The following is a 14,713-nucleotide window of genomic DNA, read 5'->3' on the forward strand; positions in this document are numbered from 1 at the left end:
AAGACTAATATCTCGGGACGTATTTGGAATTTTTGCGATAACTCATCTGGAATAAAAGATAATCAATTTTTACTCTAACTACTATTTTTCTACCTTTCTTAAGAGATATGCTAACAAAACTGAAATTAACTTTAAAATTATAGGATATTCGTTACTTTTACAATGTGAGAGAAACAAGCCCTATAACATAGGATACAACATTTTAATGAACAGTGCTTTCCATAAAATCAATAAAATGAAAAATAAATGTAATAATATACATGTACTGATTTTTTTCGAACAGTGCTTTTCATAAAATCAATAAAATGAAAAATATAGGAAATAATATACAGGTACTGATTTCTTTCGATAATCGACAACTATGAAACTATGAACCCTTTCTGGACACAAACGGTACATTGTCAGACAGGAAATTGTAGAGAGAAACAAGCCCTATAACATAGAATACAACATTTTAATGAACAGTGCTTTCCATAAAATCAATAAAATGAAAAATATATGTTATAATATACATGTAGTGATTTCTTTTGAAAATCGACATCTATGAAACTATGAACCCTTCCTGGACACAAACAGTACATTGTGAGACAAGAAATTGTAGAAAGAAACAAGCCCTATAACATAGGATACAACATTTTAATGAACAGTGCTTTCCATAAAATCAATAAAATGAAAAATAAATGTGATAATATACATGTACTGATTTTTTTCGAAAATCGACATCTATGAAACTATGAACCCTTCCTGGACACAAACGGTACATTGTGAGACAGGAAATTGTAGAGAGAAACAAGCCCTATAACATAGGATACAACATTTTAATGAACAGTGCTTTCCATAAAATCAATAAAATGAAAAATATATGTAATAATATACATGTACTGATTTCTTTCGAAAATCGACATCTATGAAACTATGAACCCTTCATAGACACAAACGGTACATTATCAGACAGGAAATTGTAGAGAGAAACCAGCCCTATAACATAGGATACAACATTTTAATGAACAGTGCTTTCCATAAAATCAATAAAATGAAAAATATATGTAATAATATACATGTACTGATTTCTTTCGAAAATCGACATCTATGAAACTATGAACCCTTCCTGGACACAAACGGTACATTGTGAGACAGAAAATTGTAGAGAGAAACAAGCCCTATAACATAGGATACAACATTTTAATGAACAGTGCTTTCCATAAAATCAATAAAATGAAAAATATAGGAAATAATATACAGGTACTGATTTCTTTCGAAAATCGACAACTATGAAACTATGAACCCTTCCTGGACACAAACGGTACATTGTCAGACAGAAAATTGTAGAGAGAAACAAGCCCTATAACATAGGATACAACATTTTAATGAACAGTGCTTTCCATAAAATCAATAAAATGAAAAATATAGGAAATAATATACAGGTACTGATTTCTTTCGAAAATCGACAACTATGAAACTATGAACCCTTCCTGGACACAAACGGTACATTGTGAGACAGGAAATTGTAGAGAGAAACAAGCCCTCTAACATAGGATACAACATTTTAATGAACAGTGCTGTCCATAAAATCAATAAAATGAAAAATATAGGCAATAATATACAAGTACTGATTTCTTTCGAAAATCGACAATTATTTAAATTAAATAGCGCTGTCGCATTAGGTGTCCCAAAAAACTAATTCAAAACAAAATATACCCAAACTTTTATCGATTACCTACCGCTATCGAACCGGTCCACAAATCCAACTCTTCCACCGGCAACTGTATTAGATTTTTCCTCTTGAAGCGAAGAAAGCGACCAGATTAAACTCGAGAGACGGAATTTATACCGATATAAGTATATCCAATAACTATAAATCTCCCGCCGATTCCCGGATAAGAGCGGGGACTCTTCGGAAGGGACTGCAGCTGATTCAGTGTTTGTAAAGGACCTCCCCAAAGACGGAGGCCGGTAAATCTTCCTTCGGCCGAAAGAAATACAAGCAAGCAGTCGAGTACAAAGTAAATAGCAGACAGAAACTGGATCTAATGTTACGTAGATAGAATTGTAGGTAGAAGAATGTGCTCTTTTTATAGTTCTACATAAGTTTAAACTTGTAATTAAGTGTCCAGCTTTATTATTTTACTATACAGGGTCCGGCAAAAGTGCGTCGGCCATCTGAAGGTCCAAGAAAAAAGAACTTGAGAATTTTGTTTAAGTGCAAACCTAAAGCATGTACGAGGATATATTTCAGGAAAATGTTCTATATGGTGGCTCAAAAAAGTGTGAGTGGATCGGGGTGATTTTTTTAATGAAACACATTATACAGGGTATCCCAGGCTGAACGTGTATTAGAAGTTTCTAGAGAACTACAATATCTAGATCAGGGATTTTTTGCACATTAGTTTTTTACAACGAGATCTATCGATTAAAAATATTTTCAATATGGCGGCATTTCCGGAAATACCGGAAGTTGACAGCAACTTTCTTATTTTAAATGGGTGCCCCCATTTTTTATTACATACTTAAATTATTTGTAAAATTTTATGAATTTTTATATTAAACACTTTATACCTAACATTAATCGTTTCTGAGAAAATAAATATTTAAAATTTTTGGACGAAAGAAACTGTTGACAGGCAGCTTTTAAGGCAGCAGTATTTATAATATAGGAAATTCAAATAATTCATTCTCTGACAGGTGGAAATAAATTGTCTGGCTGTTTGACACTTAATGTCAAAGGAAGCTAGATAAAATCAAGAAAAATATACGTTTTCAAAATAGGACCACAGAACAAAAAGAAATAACCATTTTGCCAACAATCTCTCTATTGAAAATAATAAAATTAATCATATTATTTCTTTTGTTTCAGTTTTGATGTTCGAGGCAAACCCATGTCCTTGGCGCGCCACTGGTCAGCACCGGAAGTGTTCGGCACTAGAGCCTACTTCCGGACTGTCTCCGAGCCTGCGCAATTGGTTATCGAAGACATTAAACGACATGACGAGGGAATCTACAGATGCAGGGTAGACTTCAGGAATGCACAAACTCGCAGTGTTAGATACAACCTAACAGTGATTGGTACGTATATAACATTTTATATTTTATAATGGTGATAGATAATTCTTAAAATAACTTATTAAACATATGAAAACTAAACTTTCTACAAAATAATTTACTAATATAGTGATATACCGTATGATCGAATAAAAACGGCGTCAGCGATGGCTATGAAATGAAGATCGCTGTCATTTTATATGTAAAATTATATGGAATATGTCATCGATCGTCATTTCCAAGCCAACTGGACGCCATTTTTCTTCGATCATAGGGTATTTAATTTTGATCTATTCGAAATATCTTAAAATCAAGGCTAATTTTTTTCTTCTTTACGTGCCGACTCTTTCGTGGAGGTTGGCGATCACATTGGCAAAATTTTCACGATTCGCGGCTTTCCTTATGAGTTTTTCAAAAGTTAGATGAGTCCAATTTCTGATGTTTCTCAACCAAGATAGTTTCTTCCTGTCGAGACCTCTTTTTCCTTCAATTTTACCCTTAACTATTAGTTGTAAAACGTGGCATTTATCATTTCTCAATGCCCTAAATATAATGTTTTTCTTATTTCTAATATAATGAGCCATTCTCTTTCTCTGCCTATTCTGTTGTAAACTTCGATATTTGTGATATGTGCTGTCCATGGAATTTTGAGCATTCTTCGATATATCCATGTTTCGAACGATTCTATGCGATTCGTCTCTTGAACTTTCAGTGCCCACGTTTCTGCTCCGTATAATAGGATTGACCAAACATAACACCTGACGAGTCTAGTTCTCAACTCAAGGTCCAATCTGGGGTTCTGGAAAACGTTCTTCATTTTTAGAAATATATTTCTGGCTTGTTCTATTCTGGTTTTTATTTCCACGTCGTTATTCAAGGTGTTAACTATCCAGGACCCCAAATATTTGAACTTGTAGACCTGTTCTAAGGTATTGCCCTCTATCTTAATGGGAACTGGTACATTTTGGCTTTTTCCAAATACTATGACTTTGGTTTGAGAGGAATTGATCTTTATCTCGTATTTCTTACAGGAGCCTTTAAGTCGCTCCACTAAACTCTAAACTCTGAAAATTTGATCGTATTTTCAAACTTCAAAAGAGAGCAGTTCGATATTTATTGGGACTGAACAGTAGAACTCACTGCCAGAATTTCTTCAAAAAATTCAAAATACTGACTCTTCCTTCTTTATTCATTTTTTAATCCGTTTGCTTAATCCGCAAGCACATATCTGCTATTCCCGAAAGGCCATCTCACAACTATCCACTTAGGAATGTGGAGCACGATTTTTATCTGCCAACCCCGAGCTTAGAACTAGTTAAAGGCTCAATACTGTACAATGCCAAAAAATGTACAATCATCTGCCTTTGAATATCAAGTCGCTTTCATTCTTTCCCGCATTTCGCAAAGCTTGTTTTTGTTAATGTTTAATCATGATCAATTCTAAAATTTTGATCATCTCACACACTAGTTAATAGTCTAGTATTTAATATTTTATAACTGTTAAATGATTATATCCATTTACAATTTTCCAGTTGTAAAATTTTATTGATACGCCTTTTTTGTGTTCTGCAATGTCGAGGTATGTTTCTATTTGTAATTTTAGTGACGTAATTTTTTTTTAACTGTATGATATTTTTTTTATTATTTGCATATTTTTTGTGCTTTTGTTTGTTTTCTAAATGCTTTGTCGATGAATCTATTTTGGCTTTTTGTACAATAAAGCGTTATCTATTTATTATTATCTGGAGTCCAATATCAGAGTCGGCAACAAGAACTGTATCATCGGCAAATCTAATATTGTTAATGACTTCGCCGTTGACTTTAACATCGCAATCTGTTGAAGAGAAAGCTTCTTGAAAAATCGCCTCAGAATATACATTAAACAACGAAGGAAACAACACACATACGATACACATTATACGAGTAGATAAAGAGAATCACATCCTTCCACCCTCTTACAAACAACAACAATAGACCGAGCAGTTTCCGGAACCCCAAAACTTAAGTAACGATTATCCTAGGCTATAATTCATTCGACCCCTCGCTCACCTTTTCCGCCCCGTCAGATTTAGCGGAGAGATGATGGCCATCAGGTAACACTGAGTGACACCCAACTTCCCTTGATTTATCGAGTCGTTCAGAATAAACTTGTAAACGAAAACGCTTCGCTCTGTTATTAATTAAACTGAATAATCCTTGGGAGATTGAGGACGGGGAAATAAATAATTGAGGCCGCATTCGGTCACATTAAATCAAGTCGGCCACGTGGGCTGCACCCCATCTGGCCATGAACGGACGCTAATGAATCGCATCTGTCAATCGGTTTTGAAACGGCCGACAGGCTCCAATACCGGCTTGAAATCTAAAGCCTCCGTTTTTCGGGGTAACGTCATCACTAATGCCTACCAGTGGTACACAGATTATTTGTTTTATTGTTAAAAAAAACATCTTCTTCAATATATGGATGAAAATTGGTGTCTTGAAGTTTTTCGACATGAGAAATTTAATTTTGATTTCAGTATGACTCCTACGTTTAGAGGGCGCCACCTACATATTTTTAACTGGTTTGAAGTGTAATAACTGTATTAACTGTCCGTACCAGTGTAAAACTACAGAGTAAAAAAATATTCATTTAAGACGTTTTTTACGTAAAAAATGTCACTGTTAAAAATCGCTACGAGTTATCGAGATATTTGGAGTCGAAATTATCAGTACTTGTCATCATTGACATAAATTAAAGATGTTGACTAAATAGTTATTAGACTGAAATCATAAATTTTAATTTTTTTTGTGCCAAAAGTTCAACAGAAACTATTTTATCATAATTTTTTTTAAGAAAAATTTATGATTAATTAAAAAAAATAATAGTTCCCAAATTTATCATTTCAGTCAAATATCTATCTACTCAACTTGTTCATTTTTTGTCAATATTTCCATTGTAAATGTCTTGAGAAGGTTGCTCATAGCGATTTTTACTCGGTTTGCTCGTAGCGAGAGACATTTTTGACGAAAAAATCACAGAAATGTATATTTTTTGACTCAGTAGTTTTATACAGGTACGGACGAAAAGTTATTACTCTTCAAAGTATAGAAATTCGAGGTCAGAACGTCCTACGACGTTATCCGATGCCTAACTTCCACCCTGTGCGATTTTCCCATTGATCTTCGGTCAGATTTTTCTCGCTCATCAACCTTCTTATTTCTTCTATCCATGTTATCTTGGGACGTCCTCTCTTTCGTTTACCAGGTGGTATCCAATGAATTACTTGTTGTGGAATTATTTCAATGTGCATTCTCTGAACGTGGCCATACCATATTAATTGTTTTTGTTCTATATCATTTACCTATTGTTCCCTCTATACACATCCGTCGTCTAATGTCTTCATTTCTGATTTTATCCTTCCGTGAAATTCTCATTGCTCTTCTCATCGCGTCCATTTCTGTTGTCTCTAATTTCCTTTTATTTTTTCACATCCATAAAGTAATACGCTTTTAACTAGTGTCTCGTATATACACACACCGGAAAAGTCTAGGGATATTACAACTTTATCCAGCCATCGTCAGTAATTTTATTATTTGCATTTCTGATATAATAAAATTATAATAAACAAATAGTTTATAGGACGTATTGGAAATAAAAATGCGAAATTTACCGAATTTTTCAAATTTACCTGGATTTTTATTGAACTCAAAAAAATACACACATTTTTTTTTTATTCTAAACTGTGAATTAAAAAAAAAGATAAAACCATTTTTACTTAATAAAGGGCCTCCTCTACTCTTCATTACAGCCCTACATCGTCTCTCCATGCTCCTGATCAGGTTGTCTATCTCTTCTTGAGGTACAGCCTGCCACGCTGCATTCACGCCCGAACCAGATCCCTACGAGTTTCACGAGGCGTACCCATTCTCAAAATTCTTCTTTGGACCGCGTCCCATACGTGCTCGATGGGGTTGAGGTCAGGAGATTGTGCCGGCCAGATTAAGATGTTTAATTGATGAACATTGATAAACTCACTTGCCACTCTGGCTATATGAGGCCTTGCATTGTTATGTATGAGAATGAAGTTTCTCCCAAAATCATTGACATATGGTAACACGACAGGCTCAAGAATTAAATCACGATATGTGATTCCTGTTAGAAACCTTTCAAGAAAAACTAGACGGTTTTTCGGCCTAACTGGACTCCTCCCAAGACCATAACTATTCCACCTTGATAAGGGTGCACTTCCTGAACATGATCCAACCGAATAAGATTTCCCGATCCTCTCCATACCCTAAGCCTTCTCGAATTCGGATGAATTCCAAAGCGTGACTCATCCGTGAAGAGAACATTGGCCCATTGTTCATTCGACCACTGAACATGATCTTGAGCCCACAAATATCGTACCTCTCGATTTCCTCTCGTTAAGGGTTGAGCTCTCCAGGGGCGTCTGCTTCTTAAGTTGACCTCTTTTAATCTATTGCGAATAGTGTCAGGACTAACGGTAATATTATGTGTTTCCTGGAGAATTAAACTAAGCTCTGGTGCTGTAAGAGTCGGTCGGCGTCGAGCATTTAATTGTAAAAAATGATCTTGCTGAGGGGTAGATATGCGATGTCGCCCTGTGTGCCTTTCAGCAACATCATCCCTTTCACGGTAGCGTGCACTTAATCGCGATATTACACTTTGCGTTGTATTTAATGCTCTAGCTACGTCGATTTGGCGCATTCCAGCTTCGAGCATACCCATGGCCCTTAGCATTTCGTCTCTGTTAAGATGTCTACGCTCCATAATGTCATTTAATACTAAACAGAGTTATTTGAATGAATTCTGGCCAGTTATCATAAAAACATAGCCAGTACAGGTTAAATTCGAACAATTGATGCTAGGTGCTTTTTATACATTTGACAAAAAATGCACAAACGCACTTCTGCAAATATCCCAAATTTAGAAATAACTAGTGTGACTACTTCGTTTCAATCGAAGTAGAAAGAATCGGCCTACAAATATGTGGTTGTTTATTCAAAACGTTTATTTTTAACTTTAATAAAATTATATCCCTAAATTTTTCCGGTGTGTGTATGTATTGTATTTCCTGTTCTTTGTAATTTCACTTATTACTCTTCAAACCGGTGAAAAAATATGTAGGTGGCGCCTTCTATAAGTAGGAGTCATATCAAAATCAAATTTCTCATGTAAAAAAACTCCCCGACACCAATTTTCATCCAAATATTGACGCTACTTCCAAAATTATTTGAAAAAAATCTAAATAAAAATGAAACTTCTACACCCTGTATCTCCGAAACTAAGCATTTTAGAACACACATTTATACGAACTTTTTTACTTATTTTTATCTGCAAAATATGCCTTCAAAATTTCCGGAATACAGTTCGAACAATCCTGTATATATAGGGGCTCTTTATTTTTGCCTATCCGACTGAACACCTCGTCATTTGTTACTCTATCCATCAATACAAGCAGCATACGACTACAAAAGTACATCTCAAAAGTATTAATGCGGTTTTCCAATGTCTGATTGAGTGTCCAGGGCTCTCAGAGCCGAGCTGTAGAGAAGTACTTAAAAAATGTAGCACGGGGGCAGCACATGTAAACACAATTCGAGGCAGTTCTCGGCTAGACAAGAGGGTTTTCATGGAAGATCCCTTCATGGCCTGTTCGATCTTGGCCAAAATCTTACTTTTGGGGTCACAAGCATCGTTAACTAGGGCTTCTAGATATTTTAAAAAACTCCCGCTTAAAAATGTATATATAAAGCATTAGGTACAATTGAACTGAATTAGTCTCATAGTGTTTGCAGCATCGTTTAGTGAAATATTTTGTTTCAGTGCCTCCTGAACAGCCAATCATCATCGACAAATGGACGCACATATTAAACGGCTCACTAGGACCCCACGAGGTTGGTGATGACATCCATTTAAAATGCAGAACAGTTGGTGGTCATCCACAACCAACCGTAAGATGGTTAGTCAATGGCGTGGTGGTGGACGACGAATATGAGAAGAACGCCGGTGACGTCATCGAAAACAAACTCACCTGGCCGTCGGTTTCCAGAAAGGATCTGGACGCCATCTTTACTTGTCAGGCTGAGAATACCAAGCTGACAGAACCCAGAGAAGCTACTGTTCTTCTTGACTTAATACGTAAGTATTATTCTTTAAATAATTGAAGAATCCTCGAATAAATTCATGTTGCTCAATGATATTTTTTCTGTATTCTTATCAAAAATTAATTCTTGTTTAGTAAAAATCATATTCAAAAATTCAAACTCATATTTCATTCATCTGAAAGTTTATTTTTGTTAGATATTACTACATATTTTTATTTCCAAAAAAATCCTGTATGGGTATTTCGCCACTGCACTGCAAGAAAATCTACAAAATAAAATAATTATTTTTTGTAAACACTTCTGCGTTAAATCTAAACGGACGCTGCTTGTCAGAAGTTATGTTTACGGTAATACAAATTTGCCTAACAAAGCAAAAAAAAATGCTTAATGTTTCGGAAAGTTATCTCTTTCCATCGTCGGAAGCAAAAAAATACAAAGAATAAAGAAAAAAACTATTTAAAATATTTAAATTCAACTATTCGAGAACACTTTACTTACTTTTTTAAAACAGATACGTCTATAAGAAACCGTTGACGTTCAAAATTAACAAATACTACCTGATAACAATTACTTAATAAGGTAAAACCAAAAAGCCCCAAACTTTCTGTATGATTATTTTTAAATTTTACGTATGTTATGTTTATTTATCTTGTTGTATCTGTTGTTCTTTAAAATCAAAGAAGCGATTGCCATACATTACTAACATCTACAGATGCATGAGCAATACATTTATTTTTATTAGATTAAATTAAAAAAGCCTCTTTTATTTTGCTTTTAGAGGCTATCACTTCTTTCATTATAATTTTGGCGTTATTAAAATTTATTCTGTGCCCTGTGTCCCAAGAATGCTGACAAATCTTAGATATGTGAAAATCTCCCTTTCTTAAATAATCTTTATGTTCTTTAATTCTAACATTTAAGGGTCTAGATGTTTCACCAATGTAAAATTGATCGCATTCACAGGGTATTTGGTATATTACATTTTTTGTTTGTTATTCTGTATTGATTGGTTTAGTATGTGATAAAATGGATCTAAGTGTATTTTGTGTTTTGGAAGATGTTCGTATGTTATATTGTTTTCTTATCCTTCTTATTTTTTTCCGAAACGCCTCGTATGTATGGAATTGTAAGTTGTATATATTGTGTATTGTTATCATTGTGTCTATGATTTGGAGTTTGTATTTCGTTTAATGTTTTGTCAATAAAATATGGTGGATAGTCGTTTTTGATTAATGTATTTTTTATGTGGTTTATATCTCTATTTAGTGAAATGTCGTCTGTACATATTATTTTTGCCCTATCATATAAACTTTTTATAACACATTTTTTTTAAACTTATACTGTGATTAGATGTGAAATTTAAGTATCTATCTGTGTTTGTGGGTTTTTTGTAAACATCTAAAATTCGTTTATTTTGAAACTTCGACACTAAAACATCAAGAAATGGTAAACGATTACCTCTCTCTACTTCTAAAGTAAATTTTATGGTAGGTTCGCGAGAATTTATATAATCCAAAAAAATATCTATTTCAGAAACGTTATGTTGCCATATTGCAAAAATATCATCAACATAACGCAGCCATATTACAGGCTTTTTTGAAAAACTATTTATTGTATTATTTTCAAAATCTTCCATAATCCCATTTTTATAATTACATCACATATTTTTAATTTCAGTAAAACCATTAACGGTGAATATACTGAAAACAGAGAGTCCTTTAGTTGCTGACAAAAGATACGAGGTATCATGTGAATCTGCAGGATCGAGACCACCCGCTATAATAACGTGGTACAAAGGAAAAAGACAGCTGCGTAGAACAAAGGTATGTAAAAAAGTGTTTTAAGTACATTTATTTCCTGGTCCTAAACCTGCGAACGCCATTGCATTTTTCTTATATTTGAAGGAACAACCATAAAACGAGGATTCATTTTAGGACTTGCCAAACAATTTCAAAGGTATCTGTCGAACATTAACAGCAGTAATAAAAACAAATATACGAGTAATAATATGACAAAATACTTCCTCTAACTTCCTCAGTCTTATCTCGGAGTTATGGCTCAATAAAAGCGGCTCTATCATTAAACAACAAAGTTGTAATGCGAGTTAAATTTAATAAAAACTGTTTTATATCAGAAACTTTTTCCGGAAGGTTTATATCTGTCGCTTTAGTGTTGTGGCTTTTAGTGTAAATCAAAAAATAAACTTGGCAATAATTAAAACTATACATCTTTACATTTTTGTAATGGATCATTTTTAATAAAACTACATTTTCGATTGTTAAAACTTTTCTGTATTACTATAATTAAGAGTCCATTTTACTAATCCGAAAAAGTAGCAAAATAAGCGTTCGGCATTTAACGTTTTATGTAAAACTGGCTAGGTATTTTTACACAAATGAAGAAGGAAATTAAAGATAAAGGATTATACTATCTCCGTATGGTAGCGTTCTCGCAATAGTAGTATAAGTATAAATACTTATACTACTATTTCGAGAACATTTATATATATATATATATATATATATATATATATATATATATATATATATATATATATAAAAAGTAGGTTTCTCGAAAATAAAGACGTAATTTAAAATTCCGTACAATACGAAAATAGATTGAAGTTTTCTGATTACAGTGATACATAAAAACCATCACTCTGGGCGATGTGCAACAAGAGTACCTCTTTTGTAGGAAAGGGTATGTAGTTTTCAAAAAATGAACCCACGTTGCAAAAAAAAATAACCTCAAAAAAGTTATTCACGAAACAACCCCTTACCCTTGCAAAAACTACCCTTTCCGGTTTTCCAAATATTTTTTCAGTGTCACCATTTGATTTAGGGTCAAAATTTATGGCAGAGGATTTTTTTTCAAAATTTTATCTCATTTTTTAAGCCTACAATTTAAAAAAAAAACGTTTTTTAAATTCACCCTTTCAGTGCCCCTAACACCCTTAATATGCATTTTCCGCCCTATTCTTATAGGAACATTTTTTACTATTTTTAGGAGTATTATCACCCCTGATTTTTTTACACTATTTTAATGACACCCTGTATAATTTATATTGTTTTGTAATAAATTGCTCGCTATTTTATGGCAAATGCTGAAGCTCTGCAAACCTTAATCAAGCCTTAATTAAAGCACGTGTGCTTGGAATTTTAGGTGTGACTTAACACGACAGGACCGGGCGAAGCCTTAGGCAGAATTTTGAAATATAATATATATTTCCTTTGGCCACACACCCGTTTTACCCGACCCCTGAGAGCGACCCGAAAGTAAAGCGCAATAGACTCGTAACAAAAAATTTTACTTTTCGTAATTTATGGTAAAAAAAGTATTGGTTTAGGGTGAAATTTGACTATGGCCAAAGACACTTTTCCCGATGTTTTGACCCCAGGAATCCAAAAAACAGGGTTTTAGCCCATCCGTCCAACCTCAAAAAACTTCATTCGCCAATAATTTTGACTATCACAGATATAAGAAAGTTGTGTTAATAAATGTCAAATATTTATGAAATTTAATTCTCTACAAAATTGATCTTTTGACTTTATTTTCTGTCTCTCTTAGTTTTTGAGTTATAGCATTAAAAAAAGCTGGCCAAGGTGACTTGTCCTAAATCTCTTAAAAGATTTAAGACTTTTTTAATGACTTAAACCAGGGTTGGCATGATTTAAATCAAATGATTTAAATTATGATTTAAATCAAGTGATTTTTTTAATTTTAATCATTGATTTAAATAAAAAAAAATAATTTTATTAAAACTTTATTATAAATCAAAAAATAACTGTAAAAGTTATAAAAATGTGTCCTAGAAAACTATAAAAAATATGTCTATAAAAGATATAACAGATAATAAATCGAAAAGTAATTGCAAATGTTATAAAACTATATAAAAATATCTATTCATCAATTTAAATGTTGGACCGATTTTTGAAGTAATTTCGTGGGAATCCATTAAACCGCTAAACGCAGGGATTTATTTTAAAATTTATGTATAAGTGACAAAAATTCGCTGTTCAGTGCATCAATATCATTCGCAGTCTAGTGCAGAACTAGGTTCTTCTGATATAGAGTATAGTCTCTTTTCATTCCCGAGAATCTATAATAATCGTTGTCAGGAAATATGTTGTTTTATATTTTTTTTTGAAATGGTTGTATTTTTCCAAATTCTTACCGACATTTTGATCTGCAGTAAGTATTTTACACTTTGACATTAGATAATACTAATTTCATTCGCGACTTAAGAGTATTTCCGAACAATAGTATATTGTTTTATTTAGAGTAAAAATTATACTTTTTTGATGATGCTGTACCTTTGAAGGACCATCGTAAAGCTATTCCGACGTTACAAGGAAGCACAAAAAGTACATTTTTGCTTCTAATAGAACATACATACTATTTTTGAAAAACATTAAAAATCATTTTTAATCAATTTCAAACATTGCAAATAATATAAACAGTAATCGAGCAACAATTTGGACTCGTTGAATTTGACACTTAATATCAGTTTAATATTATATTTTTGTACTTTTGTGCTTAGGCGTAACAGTGCTTTACTTTTATACCTAGGCGTTAAAATGACAAAAATTAATACTTTCGAGACGTTTGAAAAAAAATCCTTTTTATCTGAAGCGAGCGACTTTTTTGCGAAATATATTGGTGACCGATGTGGAAAAATGACAAACACACCCTAGAATTATTAATGTTATCGATAACGGGCAGAGTTATAAAGATTTAGACATTTAGGATAGGACCTTAATTGGAAATAAGTTCTAGTCATTTAGAAATCCGATTTAAATATTGTTTTGAATTAAAATCAAAAAAATCTAATTTAAATTAAAAAAACTGATTTAAATCAAGTAAATCTGATTTTTCTGATTTTTTTTTTAAAATCATGATTTTTTCCAACCCTGACTTAAACTGTTCTATTTCAGAATAAAAATTTAAAGCACAAATCGTTTTAATACTTAAATTTTAAGTTTTAAACCAACTTCCGGAATCAAATGAAATCACTAAAATTATTTAAATAAGAAAAAAAGTAAGTTTTCTGTGAACTCAAATCTCTGTTTATGATGCAAAGGTAAAACAAACTATTACTTTATTATTATCTTTTCTGTAATATTCCGTTTTGTATGCGAACTATTACAAATTACTTTGAAACTTGTTTTTGACAACATTAAAAAATACGAAATGTTCGAAACTTTCTTCAATTAGTAGAGTGATGTAGGTCTGCAAATATAATTTTACCTATCTCCTTGTCTGTTCTCGTTGCTATCTTTTAAGGATGGAAACTTTAACAATATCCACTAAAATAGATTAAAATCTATTGACGAGGGTCGACAAGAAACGTTAGTAAATTTCGTAATCCTCTTTCTAAGAAAATACGTGTCTTTTTTGCCCAAGTTTTAAGTCCTTTTAGTTTGGACCAGTTTTTGTCATTTTCAAAAATGTGTAGTAGAAATATAACTGTGTTCCAGAAACTTCTGTAGCATATTCTGCTATAAACGTATGTCCTAAAACGCTTCGTTTCGGAGATACAGTGTATAGAAGTTTCATATTTATT

General features: G+C 32.8%; 1 protein-coding gene across 1 annotated transcript in view; it reads left to right on the forward strand.

Moving 5' to 3' along the window:
• The window catches only part of LOC115888043 (nephrin-like), a 162,266-nt gene that overhangs the window by 86,009 nt on the left and 61,544 nt on the right, over window positions 1-14,713 (forward strand). The window contains exons 3-5 of the mRNA XM_030907611.1: window positions 2,855-3,063; window positions 8,870-9,184; window positions 10,828-10,973. Of these exons, the coding sequence (XP_030763471.1) occupies window positions 2,855-3,063; window positions 8,870-9,184; window positions 10,828-10,973 (670 nt within the window). The remainder of the gene's footprint in view (window positions 1-2,854; window positions 3,064-8,869; window positions 9,185-10,827; window positions 10,974-14,713) is intronic.

This window comes from Sitophilus oryzae, unplaced genomic scaffold (assembly GCF_002938485.1).
Source record: "Sitophilus oryzae breed Bouriz unplaced genomic scaffold, Soryzae_2.0 scaffold_682_pilon_pilon, whole genome shotgun sequence".
Taxonomy (NCBI): domain Eukaryota; kingdom Metazoa; phylum Arthropoda; class Insecta; order Coleoptera; family Curculionidae; genus Sitophilus; species Sitophilus oryzae.